General features: G+C 44.3%; 1 protein-coding gene across 1 annotated transcript; it reads left to right on the top strand.

Annotated features, from left to right (window-relative positions):
• The first annotated feature begins 312 nt into the window (after positions 1–312).
• capn7 (calpain 7) lies at positions 313–17545 on the top strand. Its single transcript, XM_030101950.1, has 21 exons — positions 313–635; positions 2270–2378; positions 4623–4780; positions 5378–5445; positions 5634–5855; positions 5927–6013; positions 6395–6521; positions 6853–6938; positions 7278–7371; positions 7455–7601; positions 7869–7975; positions 8373–8493; positions 8652–8796; positions 10209–10308; positions 10424–10559; positions 10648–10723; positions 10820–10965; positions 11753–11815; positions 12221–12351; positions 12473–12565; positions 16402–17545. The coding sequence occupies exons 1-21, from the start codon at positions 534–536 to the stop codon at positions 16544–16546; spliced, it is 2463 nt and encodes an 820-aa protein (XP_029957810.1). The 5' UTR covers positions 313–533; the 3' UTR covers positions 16547–17545.
• Positions 17546–18385: the final 840 nt, after the last annotated feature.

The following is an 18385-nucleotide window of genomic DNA, read 5'->3' as shown; positions in this document are numbered from 1 at the left end:
TGATAGTACCTGCACAGTAGTCAAATTTTTTCCAAGTGTACAGTGACTGGAATAAATTTGCGCACTTCTTTGTGAATATGAGTCGTTTTCTACTTTTTCCTGGTCTTGATAAGACATAAAGCATTTTCAGACAAAACAATGAATAATTGAAAATAAATAAATAAATCAGCAAACAACTGGCGCGTTGCGTAAGGCCTGCCGGAAATTATTTGAAGAAGATGAAGAAGACTGGCCCGTTTCCCACTACATTTGAACGCTACATGGCGGTGTCGTCACGCTTGCGTCACCCTGCGTCAGTTGCGTCTCCCGGAAGTGGAGATGGTTGTTTTGGTGTTGTTGTCATCTCTCGAAAGGTGAAAACTTTGGATTTGACAGTTTTCTATTGTGGAAATAGGGACACCAGACGGGAATACCGCGGCCTCGCCTCGTTCGACTCCATGACATGAGCGGAGGCGCCAGTGGAAGGCAGACGTGTTAGTTTTGGCTTCTTTCGGGAGCTAACAGTGAGCTAGCCCGGCGAGCTGAAGTTAAAAATGGACTGCTCGGCTCTGGAGCTCGATGCGGTGAAATTCGCCAAAGCTGCTGTAACCTGCGACCAGAATGGGAAATACAACGAAGCTACCTTTTACTACAAGGTAGGCGGTCCTGTGTTGTGGCTGGAGTGAAACGTTCAGAGCTGGTATATTTAAAAATGTCAACTCATATAATCGACACAGGAAACATGTTTCCAGAGAAACTTTCAGTACTCAGCACGAGCTTTTCCTCTCATTAACAAAACTCAATAAAAAATCAGCAAACAAACGTCATCGACTGAAATCAACGTGTGTACACATATTTATAATTTAGCTTGGAGCCTCTTCACATTAATACATCTCCCAGGTTCTCCTGTGTTTGAGTATTTCCTGCTATTTGATGATAAATGACAACAAACTTCCTTGTCGTAGTTTGAAGTGCTGTTTGTGAAAATCAACATCAATAAGGGTGTAGTTCACAAACCTCAGTCATCTATTAACAGCTTAGGCAAATATTACAGTGTAATGTGACCCACTGCCAAAGAACAGTCTGCTTTACTAAATGTCATGATGTCAATCTTTGCTTCTTATTCGGTTTTATTCTGATCATATCCTTGATGCTGAGGATTTGGAGTCAATTATTGAAAAACACTGGTACAGAGGGCAGCTGTCTCTTTTATTTTATTTTATTTTTATTTTATTTTATTGTATTTATTCATCTTTATTTCGAACAGAATAAGGAAAACAGAAAATAAAGAAGGGAAAACATTTAAATAATTAGAATAGATACACAACTTCTCGATCCACAGGGCCATGCCATGGCATTTTCAAAGACAATTTCCAAAGATGTCATGTGAAGAAACTTAAAGCGATACTTCAACATTTTGGCAAATTGGCCCGTTTAGCGCAATTCATTAGTCATTTCGAACAGCATACTTACTTTTTTTGTGAGGGCGAGCTGTTGTTTATTCAGAAGTGAGTCGGGGAAGGTTTTCGGGACGGACACAATGGAAGTGGATGGTATTTTTGTTCCCCCTCGTCAAACTCATCAAATACACAATCCAACAACCCCAAAACACTTTGGTGGGCAAATTATAATCCGCACATTCACTACGCTGTGGAACACCAACAAAAAATATTGTAGCGTTACGACACTGAAGCAAATACTGGGAACTACTTTTTCTTTCGAAATCACTACGCCCAGACAAGTAGTTCCGTCTTAGCAATCTTCGCATCAACAACTCAATCTCGTAATTTTGCATTAATACTTCACAGCGTAGTGAATGTGTGGATTATAATTTGCCCACCAAAGTGTTTTGGGGTTGTTGGATTGTGTATTTGATGAGTTTGACGAGGGGGAACCAAAATACCATCCACTTCCATTGTGTCCATCCTGAAAACCTTCCCCGACTCAACTCTGAATAAACAACAGCTCGCCCTCACAAAAAAAGTAAGTATACTGTTCGAAATGACTAATGAATTGCGCTAAACGGGCCAATTTGCCAAAATGTTGAAGTATCGCTTTAAGAACGGGACTCAGAGGTGGAGCTTTGGTTGTATTGTCACAGAAAATCATGAGACAAAGAGAAGCAAACACTTGACTGACTGATAGAAATAAATAACTTATGTTCGAGAAGACTTGAACCCATTGAGACAGTGGTCTGTTGGCTGCTCCCTTCATGTAATGCACTTTATAGACGAGTGATGGGTGCTGTGTTTGTTCTAACAGCTGCTTGTTTCTTTTGGGTGTGTGGCAGGAGGCAGCCCAGGCCCTCATCTATGCCGGCATGGCCGGGTCCAAGCTGGAGGGAATCCAGGATAAAGTGACCGAGTACCTGGATCGAGTCCAGGCTCTCCACAACGCAGGTAGGCTCACCCGTGAAGAGATGCAGTCTCTTTTTGTCCTCCTTAAAAGTCCTGACTGAAATTATGGAGCGTCAGCGGTTTGCGCTGTCGTCCCACGTTAAGACGGATTCAGACCAGGTGTCATTTTGTGTGGAGTTTGCATGTTCCCTCTCCTCCCACAATCTAAAAACATGCTAATCAGGTTCAATGTTCCAGGATTCAGTGTGTATGTAGCTCAGTGCCAGCTGGCAGTGCCTCCAAGCCCTGGGATCTGGATAAACTCGGTGTAGAAAATGAATGAAAGGATGGAGATTTTGAGCGTTTCCACTTTCTGCTTCTTTGTACACGGAAACACAAAACGTTCCTCTCAGTGATTCCTGTGCTATATTTTGTCTTTAAAATGATATTCAGAGTCATGTGTGGATACCAGCTCCCTGCTTTAAATTAGATTTATTTCTACTTTGGTAATACAATTAACAAATATACAGTACATTCTAATAAACATGAAGATTTTGATGTGAATGCAGCTGAAACAGTAAACTTCTTGTCTTTGCTCTTTATTTATTTATATGCCACCTTTCAAAAACAGCAGTAACAGAGGCTAAAGCATTAAAAACAGCAAGAAATGTACATTTAGGGGAAAAGAACAAGATCAAGACAACAGATTTAAAAACCAAAATGTCCCATAAAGACTTTCTAAATGCACGATTTAAATCAAAGGGAATTGAAATAAAGGTATTCAGTATTGACTGACATTAGAACCATTCTCCTCAGACAGCGGTGAGCTCTTCGACTGTTCGTTACCGCCGCCTGAAGGAGATTATTCTCAGAGAATCAATACTCAATGCATCTCTTCAGAAAGATTAAAATCAGTTTCTCTTTCCAAACGGAGCTCGATGATAATCCACACCGGCTGTGATGTTTGGCCACAAATATACAGCGTTATGGTGAAATGTTTTCAAACCCAGGTTTCTGGAAGACTTCTTACATCCCGTGGGAAAGTTTTGTTTGTGTACTCATATAAAGTAGAGGATGTTAGAAAGTCAGTTTTCTATCGATGTGTTTCATGTAAATAAGTCAACATGTTCAGTCTTTAAGTTTGTTTTCTTGGTTTAATTCTCTCCACTGACATTTAGGTCACGACTCGTGTATTTTAAAAACTCTTAACGCTGCTGTCTTTTCACTGATATGAAAAAAGAGTTCAGAATGGCTGCTGAGCCAATCCTGCCGACGGACTTTCTCACTCAGCCTCGCCTCCCGCTGTGTGTGTGTGTTTATGTGGGTGTGACCACCCTTTGTGTGTGTGTGTGTTGCTGTTCCGTCTCTCTGGAGGAACAGCTCAGCCTTGAATCAGCGTTTCTCCAGTTGGACTGAGAGCGATTCTTCACATCTCCGCTGTGGTTGAGTCGTTTCCCAGGATTTCATAAGAAGTGTTTTTCCTCTGGATGGATTCCTCTGTGAGCAGAGAGCCGTTACAGTCTTTGTGTTTCTCCAGCTCACTGAGCCAAAACCAAACTTCAGCTTTATTTTTTACTTTAAGCTCATTTTGCTTTAATATTTGTGTGTGTTGTATAAACTGCAGTCCTGATCACAGTTTTAAGCCAAGGCGAACACTCCTATTTCTAATTTAATTTCGTTTCTGAACAGCGCTTCATTTTTTTTTGTTCTTTCTAGTTTTGATATTTTTAACATTTAATTTTTTTCGTGTTTCCACTTTTTTTTTTCTGTTAATAATCGGATTTATTCAGAGCAGACAGACCTTCAGCGTTAAACCAGAGAGATCCATAAACAGCATCAGAACAAAGCTGGACGTCAGTCCAGCCTCACGAACCTCTGTCCTCCGGCCAAACCTGGAAATTAATAGAAAAGAGGCTGAGCTGCACCTTCTCCCTGTGGATGTGGAGACGGCCTGGAAGGCTTCTTTATGGTGGAAACCTGTTCTGCTGGCATGTCAAAAAAGAATACATTAGAAAAGTTAATTTTTCTTTTATTCTTCAATTGTGACGAAGAAAAGTGTTGAAATGATCTGAACTTTATTGTTTGAGTGTCTTTGTGACCGAAAGTTCAAAAAACAAAACCGGAGCAGCAACTTTATCATGTTAAAGAGTTTTCACTAATTACTGGAATTCATTAAAAAAACAAAAGTTTAATATGTTGGAGCATTTATCTCAATGCGACTGAAGAAGTTCCTGATGAATCAGTGATGCTGACGCTCCATCACTTTCCACCCGTCCCTCCCTCCCTCCCTGTGACCTTTGACCCCAGTCCAGGCACAGACGAGCGACCCGCTGAAGTCCCGGCAGCACGTGGACCTGGAGCGCGCCCACTTCCTGGTCACCCAGGCCTTCGAGGAGGACGAGAAGGGGAACGACGACGAAGCCATCGAGCTGTACACCCAGGCAGTGGAGCTGTGCATCAAAACTGTGGGTCTCCTCCATCTTCCTCTTCCTCCTCCTCCTCCTCCTCCTCCTCCTCCTCCATCTTCCTCTTCCTCCTCCTCCATCTTCCTCCTTCTCCTCCTCCATCTTCCTCTTCCTCCTCCTCCATCTTCCTCTTCCTCCTCCTCCTCCTCCTCCTCCTCCTCCATCTTCCTCTTCCTCCTCCTCCATCTTCCTCTTCCTCCTCCTCCATCTTCCTCTTCCTCCTCCTCCTCCTCCATCTTCCTCTTCCTCCTCCTCCATCTTCCTCCTCCTCCTCCTCCTCCATCTTCCTCCTCCTCCTCCTCCTCCTCCATCTTCCTCTTCCTCCTCCTCCATCTTCCTCTTCCTCCTCCTCCATCTTCCTCCTCCTCCTCCTCCTCCTCCTCCATCTTCCTCTTCCTCCTCCTCCATCTTCCTCCTCCTCCTCCTCCTCCTCCTCCTCCATCTTCCTCCTCCTCCTCCTCCATCTTCCTCCTCCTCCTCCTCCTCCTCCTCCATCTTCCTCTTCCTCCTCCTCCATCTTCCTCCTCCATCTTCCTCCTCCTCCTCCTCCTCTATTTTCACCGTGTATTAAACCCGTTTGCGTTTTTTTTTCTTCAGTCCAACGAGACGTCGGAGCAGGCGCTGCAGACCAAGCTGAAGCAGCTGGCTCGTCAGGCTCTGGACAGGTGAAAGTCTTTAGCGACAGGAGCTCAGTGCCCTTTGACCTCTGACAGTACTTTCTCTCTCTGCAGATAGATTCGGTATTTGTTGGCTGAATGTTCGACCTGTCGGCCAGTCAGTGGCTTCAGATCATCGATTTGTGAAACGGCTCCTGAGATTTTCCCGCTCAGACTCGCTCCTCTCCGTTTCTCAGGGCTGAAGGTCTCAAAGACTCCAAACCCCCGTCCGGGCCCCCTCAGGACCGAGCCCGGCCCGCCGGGGCCCGTCCCGGTCCCGGTCCCGGGGCCCCCGTCCGCCAGTTCTTCCCTCTGGGGCCGGACTTCAGCCTGAACGAGCGAGCGGCGCCGCAGCGGGCGGCGGCGCCGGCCGAGCCTCAGGGCCAGCGCTACACGTCCGAGGAGATCGAGGTGCTCAGGTGAGCCGGGTCGCCGCCGCGGGACTCGAACGCAGGAACCACATCGTTTCTAAACCGCCCCTCCCTCCCAGGATTACGTCTACGATCAACGGGATCGCCTACGTGCCTTTCATGAGCGTGGACCTGAAGGAGAGATTCGCCTTCCCCGTTCCGTTCTCGTGAGTTCTGTTCCGATCGAGGACGGCAGGCAGTGAGTGGAAGGAAGGAAAGAAAACCTGAATCAGTCCAAGGTTCTCAAAATAAGACAACATTTATTTGGTCAGATTAAAAAAAAAAAAAAAGTCACCAAACATATTCACACCAGAAAAGCTTTGAATGCTGCATGCTCTCCTTCCTCCAGCCGTCACAACACCCAACGCTTCGAGGTGTCTTCAGGTCTTTTCTCAGCATGAGGCTTCGTTTTGAGACGTAGAGCAGATGCTGTGCTCCTTTAACAAGCTGTCAGCGGTTCATCAGTCGGTCTTCAGACCCACGCTGGAGCCGGATCGCTGGAATAATCACCAAAACACACTCTGTGGTTTTCTTTTTTCACTCGCCAGGGACAAAATGGGCAAACTGGCGCTCTCTCCCAAACAGAAAGCCATCTTCTCCCGCTGGATCCGGCCAGACGAGATCTGCAATAACCCCACCATGATCCTGTCTGTGTCCAGCTTCAGCATCAAGCAGGTCGGAGGAGGGTTCTCAGCTTCAGGCCCGGGGTCCACGCTGGGGACGCAGCTCTCTGTTTTCACACAGCAGTTAGAAACCTGTTCATCTCAGAGAACATTAACCTACAAACAGAGCCGGTTACTCTTAATGCTGATCTTGTTTTTGAATGCGTGTTTTGGATTTCTGAGCACAGGTGTAGTTTTGAACTTCATCCAGTAGATGGCGCCTCGACGCCGTGTTTCCAGAGAAAGAACTGAAGCGTTGAGCAGACAGAAGTCTTTTGATGGGTTTAGTTTCAGTGTTGCTCTGCTTCCGCCCAGTGACGGTGTGTTTTCTGACTGTTTTCCAGACGGTGGTGTCCGACTGTTCGTTTGTGGCGTCGCTCGCCATCAGCGCGGCGTATGAGAGGCGCTACAACAAGAAGCTCATCACCAGGTGCTGCGAGGCCTCCGCCCGCTTCGGATTCAGACGATCACATCTTTTAAGAGTTTACATGAAAAAAACGTTGCACAGCAATGAAATCCGACTGAGCTGAATCAATCCTGATCTCCTGAAGTGTTTTTTCTGCATCTCAGATTTATGGTTTAAAAACTTTTAGTCGTTCAAGACGCCAGAATGGAAGCGTTGAGTCGTTCTCCTGTTTGAACGTCTGCACTCCGTGGTTTGAGGCCGTAGAGATGATTCCATCAGAAAACATGAAGGAGGCTGAGCGGCTCTGTTTGACGGTTTGAAGACAGAGTTTGATCCTGAAAGCTGCCGCCTGTCTCTCCGCAGCATCATCTACCCTCAGAACCGCCGCGGCGAGCCGGAGTACAACCCCTGCGGGAAATACATGGTCAAGCTCCACATCAACGGCGTCCCCAGGAAGGTAGGCACCAGAGAGCCCGTCCCGCTCCGCTCTGAGGCGTTGTCCCCGTCCTGAAGCCCGGCCCGCTCTCCGTCCCGCCGCAGGTCATCATAGACGACTTCCTGCCGGTGGATCGTAACGGCGAGCTGCTCTGCTCCTACTCCAGCAACCGGAACGAGCTGTGGGTGTCGCTGATCGAGAAGGCCTACATGAAGGTGATGGGCGGCTACGACTTCCCCGGCTCCAACTCGGTGAGTGGCGCCGCCGGGAGCCCCAGGCTCCAGAGGTCAACCGGTTCGGTTCAACAACATAAAGAGGGACAGACGGTCGCATGGTTGACCTGACCCTCCTTCCCTCCCTTGAACTCTGACCCTCCTCCTCCTCCTTCCCTCCAACTCTAACCCTTCTGTTAGCAGAGAAGAAAAAGCTAAGTTCATGCTTTATGCTGTTAGTAAAAAACACTGAGTGAGATTCTTGAAGTGTGTCAGACGCGGCTTCTTTCTCCCCTCGTCTTCCAGAACATCGACCTCCACGCGCTGACCGGCTGGATCCCCGAGCGCATCGCCATGCACTCCGACAATCAGTCCTTCAGCAAGGACGACACCTTCCGCATGCTGTTCCAGAGGTGAGGCCGCCGCCGGCCGCAGTCCAGCGGTCACCCGCGCAGCTTTGCTTTAATCTCATCACTCTAACTCGGGAAATTTCATATCCGCAAATCTCAAACCAGATTATTGGATTTCAAGAACAAATTTAATAATATAAGCATTAAAAAGTGATTAACCTGCCAAAATATTTAAAGAATTCTTCACCCTTTGCTCTCCTCATCTCTTTTATATTTCTGTTACAGCGTTGAGGCTCATTTGTTCACGTTTTTCTTCAGTAAAATTCAGTTAAAAAGAAAAAATGAAGAGCCGTGAGCGAACGGAAACACTGATGATAATGATGATCCCCACAAGAGACAGGGAACGTGCCGTTGTCACATTCCTAATAACGACTCAGGAAGTGCTTCCTGTCCGGTCCAGGTTCCACCGCGGCGACGTCCTCATCACCACGGCGACGGGCGTGATGACGGAGGAGGAGGGCGAGCGGTGGGGGCTGGTGCCGACGCACGCCTACGCCGTCCTGGACATCAGGGAACACAAGGTCAGCGCCGCGAGCATCGGCGTGTCGGAGTCAGGCCAGGGGAAACCTGGAGCCTGAACCGTTCTCCCAGATCCAGAGGAACGGAGTCGGGCTGTAAACACTCAGGCTTAATGATCTAATCGGTTTACCCTGCTCATGAGCGAGGCGCTGTCCTGCAGGGAATGCGCTTCCTGCAGCTGAAGAATCCCTGGAGTCACCTGAGGTGGAAGGGCCGCTACAGCGAGAGGGACGAGAAGAACTGGACGCCCGAGCTGCTCAAGTACCTCAACTTTGACCCCAAGACGGCGCAGAAGTTCGACAACGGTACGCCCGCTCCCCGCACAGCGCAGTGAGAGGACGGACAGGCCTGAGGCGCTCATGGACACTCTGTCCTCTCACCCTGCAGAGCAATGAGTGTCACTGAGTCCACTTCCTCTTCCAGCATCTGTTTCTCCGCTTTCTGACAGTTTTCTTAGTTTTCTCGAAATCATTAATCCACTTGGACGTTTTGTTTTGGAGAGGCGAGCTCGTGGAAAGCCGTCAGAGACAGGATACTGAGGGTCTGAGCCAGGGGTGTTCAACCTGCGGCTCTGGGGCCACATCTGGCTCTTCAGTCCCTCTGTCCCCACATTTAACTTGTTTTTGAATTATTATATGTAGTGCTGTCATGTGATCAAAAAAATAATCTAATTAATTACAGGATTTGTTATTAATTGATCTAATTAATCCCATTTTATTCTCATATCTGCTTTAGGTCCCAAAGTGAAGAATTTGAATTTTAGGACGTTACAGACTTGTAGTGCAGGACTCCTCAAATGAAAACACCGAGAAGAGAAGATTTGAAATTCACATTTTTACTGATGATGAATGGAAGTTAAGTCAGGACGTCTCGTCCAAAATAAATCCTGAGCCCCATCAGGCAGCGCAAATAACACTTTCAGTGTGTTTCATTAGTGAAATTCAAAAGAAGAAAAAGTTTAAGTACATCCCAGAACACCAATTCAGCCTGGTGCACGATTCAAAAGTGCAGTACAAATATTGATCAAAAATATTCTGAGATAAAATGAGGCTGAGTCTCAAACAGCCACTGAAGCAACTAAATTCAAAATGAACACTAAAACTAACTCAATACAGCAATTCAAAATGAATACTATGAGCATAACATGCCTCTAAATAAGACAGTTCCATCACACTGAACTGCCACTCAAGTGTGCTATAATTAATCTTAGATTAATCTTTTTAATGTGTTAATTTGAGGTGTAATTAATTAATCTAATTAATACATTAAAGTGACAGCTGTAATTGTATGATTTGTCACTCTCGGTTCAAAAGGGATTCAAAAAACCTACAAGTAAAATTGTGAAAAATAGCAAGAGCCACAAGAAATGGGGAAAAAAAATAATGGAACAGCTAAAAAAACAGAAATGTCTCCAATTTCTAACATACTAAAATGAACTGTAGTTAAAACTTCATGAATGGATCATAAGATATAGTTTTTGTCTGTTCATCAAAACCAAGCATGAAGCTTCCTGAGCTGCATTCGCCTCTTAATGGTAAAATGTTCTTTATGGCTCCAGAGTAACATGACGTGATGGAAAGTCACTGAACTGGTTCTTTCGGTCATTAAGGCTGCAGAACCCTGGTCTAAGATCTCCGTCTTTAATCAGACCAGACACGTGTGTTCCCCTGCGTTCGCCCCGGTGCTGCCTCATGTGTTCCCTCCCTGCTGCCTGCAGGGGTGTTCTGGATCTGCTGGGAGGACCTCTGTCAGTACTACGACGTCATTTACCTGAGCTGGAACCCGGCGCTCTTCAAAGACTCCTCCTGCATCCACAGGCCAGTCTCAGCGAGCTGGAGGCTCAGCGCCCTGATGTTCAGCGTGGCTTATGTTGTTTGGGTGTGCAGATAAACTCAGAGTGTGTGTGTGTGTGTGTTTCCTTCCCGTCTGCAGCAGCTGGGATGGGAAGCAGGGCCCGGTGAAGGACGTTTACAGCCTGGCCAACAACCCGCAGTACAAGCTGGAGGTGCAGTGTCCAACAGGGGGCGCCGCCGTGTGGGTGCTACTCACCAGGCACATCACGGACAAGGTGGAGGCCGCAGAGCACACACACACACACTGTCGGAGCTGCCCTGCCACGAGTCCACTGTGTGACGACACTGTGTGTTTTCATTCAGGACGACTTTGCGCAGAACAGAGAGTTCATCACTCTGGTCGTTTACAAGACGGACGGAAAGAAGGTTTACTACCCAGGTGAGACCGGCCGCTCGTCCGCTCAGCCACTCTCAGCGTGAGGGATGTCCGCTCTACGCTGTAAAGAACTCCCCGGTTCCCCCGGTTCCCCCACAGCCGACCCGCCGCCGTACATCGACGGCATCCGCATCAACAGCCCGCACTACCTGACCAAGATGAGGCTGACCAGCGCCGGGACGCACACCTTCACCCTGGTGGTGTCTCAGTACGAGAAGCAGAACACCATCAACTACACGCTGCGGGTGAGACGCCGCCGTCCCGCTGTAATACCGCCCAGAGGGCAGTAGAGGGCAGTCGAGGCTCATTCAGCTCAGGTTCTGTTTGAGTGAGTCAAACCAGTGAAATGGAAACAGAACAACCTTTAACTTTAGACGTTTTATATGTGATGAAAATGTTTTTCATCAGAAAATAACTCCAGTCTCAACATAAAGTCAGTCTAAAGGAAACCTTCTGGTGCGAAATACAGCGAAACGTCCAAAAGCCTTCGTGCTGCAGCTGCTGCATTGTGGGAGTTTTTAAAAACTCACTCACGTTTTTGATTGTTTTCTGGTCCAACCTTCATGTTTGGATCTCCTCAGCCTGGGAATATAAAGCAGCTTCATTCTGGAGGACGTGTTCTCCTCTGGTCCGCTGATGTTTGTGAGTTCTTCCTTCCTGAGCTGCCTGCTGACTGTTGGCTGTTCACCGAGAAGTCATTAAAAAACGACACACTTCCTGTTGCTGTCGACCGAAACACTTCGGGACTGTTGTTGTTGGTGAAATGTAAATTTTCTCTGAAAGACACGTTTCGAGGTCAGTTGATTCCATCCTTCCTCACAGGGTCTGTTTACACAACGTGTTCAAGTCCAAACTTCTAACTTTCGCTGCGTCTCGGCTTTTCGTTCTCCCCAGAAGACATAAAGCAGTGACAAGCTTCCGGAAGGATTCTTCCCTGTCAGAGAGAAGCTTTTCTGAAAAGTGCAGCAACACAGTGTCTTTAATTAACACACTTTGTTAATTATCGGTTGTTGTGGGTTTTTTTTTTTTCAGGTTTACTCTGGCTGCAAATTCACCTTCTCCAAGATCCCGAATCCTTTCACTCAGACCAAAAGGGTGAGTCGTCCCACAATGCACTGCTCTGTCCTCTTTATAAATCCCAACATGAATTGGATTTTCTGCTGGATTCTGAAATGTTCAGACTGTGTTGTATGTTATATTTCTCTTTGGGCAAATCAAGATCTTTATTAACAAAGAAATGAAACATCGAAAGAATATTATGAACGTTAAGTTTTGCTAACAGCCGATACAGTTCTGACGTACATTAATGATACAAACACGTAGAACCAGTATTAATGGAAAAAAAACTTTTTTACTTTCTCATTAAAGTTTCCCCGTTCAGAGAATTATTCGTCATAATTTTTGACAACAAAATAAATCATGTGAAACAAAAACTCATATCTAAAACATTATTGATGTGTGTTTTTATTCTTCTTCCCCGGTCATGTTGTGACGCCGCAGATCAACGGCCAGTGGAAGGGCGCCAGCGCTGGCGGCTGCGGGAACTACAAGGACTCGTACAAACACAACCCCATCTACCAGCTGAACCTGGAGCGGTCCGGACCGCTGCTGATCGAGCTGCGGGGGTCCAGGTCCGGATCGCCGTCACGCCGCTTCCCTGTACAGTCCCATCAGCCCCTGTGGTGATGGAAACTGTGTGTGTGTGTGTGTGTGTGTGTGTGTGTGTGTGTGTGTGTGTGTGTGTGTGTGCAGGCAGTACAGTGTTGGATTCGAGATGGTGACGGTGTCCACGGTGGGCGACGCCGGCCCGGCCGCCTCCCAGAAGAGGAGCAGCGGGGATTACAGGTGAGCTCCACGTCCAGACAGCAGGTGGCTCACCGTGTCTTCTGACAAGTTCCCATCATGCTTTGCGTTCCGGTCACATGATCATCAATCTGGGCTTTGCTCAGAGCCGATTGTAACAATCCATAGCCTTACCACTTCTTTAAATTCTATATTAAGAAATAACTTTTTTTTTGCCAGTTTAACACCTTATGACTTTTTTAAGGACAATACTCTATTTTTCTTTGGTTTTTCCAGTCATGAAAGGTCTGACTGTAGCGTTACCACCGTTTTAAAGGAGTACTATGTAACTTTTGCTCTTGCGCTCCCCCTACTGGGCTCCTGTGAAAGCTCACTGTCCTAAACGTCCTCCGCATCACCCCCCCCCCCCCCCCCCCCCCCCCCCATGCAGAGAGCGTGCCGTTCCCGTTTCCTTTTTTTCCGCTCGTCAGACAAAGGTTTTTTCTGTCTTTTTGGTTCTGCCATCCGTGAGCACCGCAGGGTGGCGTTGCTAACGCTAGCGAGGGCTTCATGTTTGTTTCATCCTTGTCCTCCTGTATGAGCGCCGTAAAGCGCTTTTTTTTTTTGGTCCAATGTTCACTCACCGATGGTCTCAGAAGAGTTTTTTGTAGTCGAAGTCATGTTGTGGTCTTACTTGGTAGCGTAGTGGGCTCTGACTCATGAGGTCACTGGTTTGACCATATTTTTCAGATTTTCACTAATAAATGGTCCTACGAGAGGCTCACGACTTTTTTAATATCGAAATTGAGAAAAACTTTTTTTGCCAGTTTTCACAAAAAATGGTCTTACTATACTCGCCTCACCACTTTTTAAGTCGAAGTGGGGGGAAAAAAATTTCCCAATTTTCACAAAAACAATCTTACTATACTCGCCTCACCACTTTTTAACATCAAAATTGAGATTTTTTTTTCGAATTTTCCCTAATAAATAGACTTGCTATAACCTCACCAATTTTTAAAGGCGAAATTGAGAAAACATTTTTTTTTTTTTTTTTTTTTTTTTTTTTTTGCCAGTTTTCACGAAAAATGGTCATACTTAATAACCTCACCATTTTTTAAAGTCGTAATGGGGAAAACATTTTTTGCCAATTTTCACAAAAGATGCTGTAAAGTCCAAATTTAGAACCTTTTTTTTTTTTTTCATTTTTTCACTAATAAATGGTCTCATTAGAGCCTCACATCTTTTTTGAAGTTGAAATTGAGAAAAAATGTTTTTTCCAATTTTCTCAAATAAAATGCCTTACCACTTTTTAAAGTCGAAATTGAGAAATTTTTTTCCAATTTTCCCTGATAAATGGTCTCACTATAGAATTACCACCTTTTAAAGTCCTAAATTTAGAAAAAAAATTCTACTTTTCACTAATAAGTGGTCTTACTACATAGCCTTACAGCTTTTTCAAATTGGAAATTAAGTCTTTTTTTTTTTAAATTTTCACTAGTAAATGGTCTTTTTTAAAGTCAAAATTGAGAAAGATTTTTTTTCCAATTTTCACGAAAAATGGTCTTACTAGAGCCTGACCACTTTTGTAAAGTCCAAATTTAGAAAAAAAAATACTTTTCAGTTTTTCAGAAATAAATGGTCTGACTAGAGCCTGACCACCTCAGTGATGTGGAAGTGGTCACTGTGGCTCAGTTGTTTCAGAAGAGGCCTCTGATACACAAAGTCTCTGGTTCAAATCCCATTTAATCTTCTAATTTTCACTCACGGAAGATCTTACTGTAGCCTTACCACTTTTTTTGAGTCAAAATTGAGAATTAATTTTTTTTCTAAATTTCACTAATAGTCTGACTTATAGCCTTACAACTTTTTGAAAGTTGATGTTAAGTAAAGCAATTTTTTTTCAATAATAAATGGTCTTACTGTAGCCTTACCACTTTTTTACTTTCCATATTAAGTATTTTTTTGGTCCAATGTTCACTTATCGATGGTCTCAGAAGAGTTTTGTAGTTAACGTCATGTTGTGGTCTTGGCTTACTTGGTAGCGCCGTGGTCTCTGACTCACGAGGTCACTGGTTTGTCTCCCATCTCCTTCCAATTTTCACTCACGGTCTTACGATATTATAGGCTTGCCACGTTTGCAAATTCGAAATTAAGAAAATATTTTTTTTGAATTTTCACTTACTAGATAGAGTCTTACTTTTTTTTAAGTCGAAATTTAGATTTTTTTTTTCCAATTTTCACAAAAAAATGACCTTAGTATAGCCTCACCACTTTTTAAAGTTGAAATTGAGAAAAAAAAGGGTTTTTTTTCCAATTTTGACAAAAAATGGTCTTACTAGAGCCTTATTTTTTTTTTTTTTTTTTTAAATTGAGGACATTTTTTTTTCTTTTTTGCCAGTTTTCACGCAAAATGGTCTTACTATAGCCTCACCACTTTTGTGAAGTCCAAATTTAGAAAAAAATATTTTTCGGTTTTTCACTAATAAATGGTCTTACCACTTCATAAAATCGTAATGGGGAAACAATTTTTTTTTTCCAATTTTCATGAAAAATGGTCTTACTGGAGCTGTATGACTTTATGAAGGTTGAAATTGAGAAAACATTTTTTTCCAATTTTCACTAATCAATGGTCTTACAGCCTTGTGACTTTTTTAAAGTTGATATTAAAGAAGCTTTTTTTTTGTTTTTTTTCACCAATAAATGGTCTCACTATAGCGTCAAAACTTTTTTAAATTTCATATTAAGAAAATAAATTTTTTTATGCCAGGTTTCACGTTAAATAGCCTTACCATTTTTTTAAGTCCAGATTTTGAAAAAAATATTTTTGGGGTTTTTCACGAATAAATGGTCTTACCTCCTTACCACTTTGGTAAAGTCCAAATTTAGAATTTTTTTTTCGATTTCACTAATAAATGGTCTTCCCACGGCCTCACCAGCGTGCATGTGAGGTTACCTGGTAACTCTAAACTGCCCTCCGGTGGGACTGGTTATATGTGTTGTCCTGTGCAGGCCCCGCCCACAGCAGCTGCGATTGGCCGGATGGATGTTTATCTGTTACTTTTTTTTTCTATTGTTTTTTATGTTTTTCCGTTACGTTGTGTCTGTTTTCTTTAATTACATTCACTGTTTTTATATCACATTTTTTATTTTTCTTAGTTTTTTTTCTATCATATTTTACTCTTTATTTCTTTTTTCCATTTCTTCTTTTTTATTTATTTATTTTTTTGCCTTCTTTCTTCATTTCAGTTGCATTTTCCGCGTTTCTCAATGGCGTTTTCTGCATTTCCCTCCTGACTTCTCTCGTCTTTGTTCGGATCAGAGCCGGAGTCATCCCGTCTAAACGGGACTCGTCACGCTGTGTCAGTGGTTTTCATTTCCCCGCTGAGTTTTCAGCTCGAGTTTCCACTTGGAAATAATATTTCTATCACAAGACTTCCTGCAAACAAATTTTCACAGCAAGCTTCTGTAGGAACTTTTGACCCTCCATGCAGCTCTCTGGTCAGCGGTTCGATTCCACGTGGAGAGGGAAAAGCCCTGCTGTGTTTTCCTCGGGAATCGAACCATAAATAACTCCCCTCACGGTGTCACGTCAGAGCTCCTCGTGCCTCTGTGGACACGCTGTGAAATGCTGCATTGACTCCACTGACGGCACGTGGCGGCACGGTGGAGCAGTGGGTGGAAGAAGACTCCAGGTTGCACGTTCTCTCAAGTCCAAGTTTAGAGTTTATGAAACATATCAAGACTTTCCCTCTGTACTGATGTCTCAGTTTGTTGTCGCTATTCTAAAGAAATCTGTTAAAAAAATGTTCAATCTGTTGGTTTTTCCGGCCCAACTGGAGCCTCTCTCGGCCCAGTTTTGGCTCTCGAGCCTCATGTTTGTGCGATGTGCGGGCTTCCAGGTGCGGCTTCTGCTACATGGAGGCGGAGCTGGTTCCCGCCGGCATCTACAACGTCATCCCCACCACCTTCCTGCCGCGGCAGGAGGGGCCCTTCTTCCTGGACTTCTTCAGCACGGCGGCGCTCAGAGTGTCGCAGCTGCAGTGAGGACCGGCGGACTGTCGGCCAAACTCAGACGGGGCTCCAACCAGTGCCAAGGCTTCAGTTCAGCTTCGTCTCGCTCAGAGAATTACAAAACCCAGAAGATCAGAGCCCGATGCCGACGGGCAGAAACGACGAGCTTCCAGAATCACGTTCCAACACCGAGGCGTCAGACAGTCTTCAGGCAGAACTCGTCACACTGTTCCATCCGGGAAGGGAGAAATCCGTGTGATTTTGTTTGTTTTTTTCTTTCCAACACAGATCCTGTCTTCAGATTGACATCTGAGAATGTCGGCTTGAGTCAAAAACCTTGAGAGGGAATTGTAGAAGTGTTCTGATCTGGAGGGAAACTGGTTCGTCTTGAATGCAAGTGAAGTGTTTTCTGGGTGGTGAAGAGAGGAGGAGGCCAGATTCAGTCGTTTCAGCTGCAAAAACACAAAATGTTTACAGTCTCTGCTCAGAATGACGAATATTTAAAGCTGAACAGACTCAAAAAAAAAAAAAAAAGCTGCCAAAGTGACAGTTTGAACGGCGGCGGAGCCCGTTTGGTTTCTTCTCAGGAGCAGCTCAGCAGCTGAATGACCACCGCTTTCTGTCTGTCTGTCTGTGTGTGTGTGTGTGTGTGTGTGTGTGTGTGTGTGTGTGTGTGTGTGTGTGTGTGCGTGTGCGTGCGTGCACGTACGCCAAGCGTTCACATTCTTTTTCTTTTGTTGCTTGTTGTTCTGCACTTTCTCCATATTAACAAATGAAGCTGTAATTCACAGCAGCACCTGAACGCACCGCAGCAGGTGTTTCTGACAGAGCACATCTGGATCACATTGTAACGTCTAAGAACTGCAGAGACTGAAGCAAAATTGAATTAATCTATTTAAAAAAAACAACTTGGTGAAAAAACGTTTTTTCATTTAAACTCAATTTAAAAAAAAAATCTAATCCAGCTTTATTTTGGAATAATTTTCTTGCTTCCTTCCAATTTGTTTTCATGATTAAATTGCGTGAATTCTCCAAAAAAATTCTGGAAAATATAAAGTTGATAATTCAGAAAGTCTGAATTATTTTGCAAAAAAATATCTTCAAACTTCAGAAAATCTCCTGTTTTTGTTGCGGCTCCAAAATGTAAATTTATTTATTATAATTTCTGAAAATTTTGATGCGGTTTGAATTTATTTCATCTTTTGGAACATTTTTTTAGAATTTTAAAAAAGAAAGGTTTGTTTTTTCCAAATCTTTTTCGTTCACATGAAAACTGTAATCCCAAAAAACAAGGTAAATGTTAAATAATTTTAATGCAAAATTTAAGTTAATGTGATTCAGGAAATTAGTCGCCGTTTTCCTTGTTAGTTCAAATTATGAGTCGATATTTTTTCTTTCAATGCAGTGACGCCAAAACTTCATTTTTTGGTTGTTTCAAAGGGAACCGTCTCCAAGACGACCAGGTGTGTGTGTGTGTGTTCGTCTCCATGACGACCAGGTGTGTGTGTTGCGTGAATCACAGCCATTCATGTTTATTTCACAAACTGTTTATTTCATGAAGGAAAATGCCAAGAAATATAAAAGACAAACGATAAGCTTTTATTTTGACAGTTTGGAGGAAATGAATCTCCTCTTTGTGTTTTCGGGACCCGGGTCGATTATTTCTGCTGATCCACGAATGTAACTTCACGTTTCACCCAAACTTTTCTCACAATAATCCACCAACTGTAATAACTTGTGTAAATCATGTGTTCATCTCATTGTAATCAGATTACTCGCACCGGAGGACAATCTCTGCAGCCATGAATGAATGAGGATGTGTCGTCGGCACGAGTCGCGCTGAATGTCGCTTCGACTGTTGTTCGGTTTGAA

Source organism: Salarias fasciatus, chromosome 11 (genome assembly GCF_902148845.1).
Source record: "Salarias fasciatus chromosome 11, fSalaFa1.1, whole genome shotgun sequence".
Taxonomy (NCBI): Eukaryota; Metazoa; Chordata; class Actinopteri; order Blenniiformes; family Blenniidae; genus Salarias; species Salarias fasciatus.
Note: the sequence above shows the minus strand (reverse complement) of the source record. Positions and strands in the feature narration are given on the sequence as shown.

What these genes read in the sequence shown, in the direction of transcription:
- capn7 (XM_030101950.1), top strand. Translation starts at nt 534, where the DNA reads ATGGACTGCTCGGCTCTGGAGCTCGATGCGGTGAAATTCGCCAAAGCT. An exon ending in CCAGGCACATCACGGACAAG is followed by an intron (nt 10,560 to 10,647) that starts GTGGAGGCCGCA and finishes GTTTTCATTCAG; the next exon opens with GACGACTTTGCGCAGAACAG. An exon ending in AAAGAAGGTTTACTACCCAG is followed by an intron (nt 10,724 to 10,819) that starts GTGAGACCGGCC and finishes GTTCCCCCACAG; the next exon opens with CCGACCCGCCGCCGTACATC.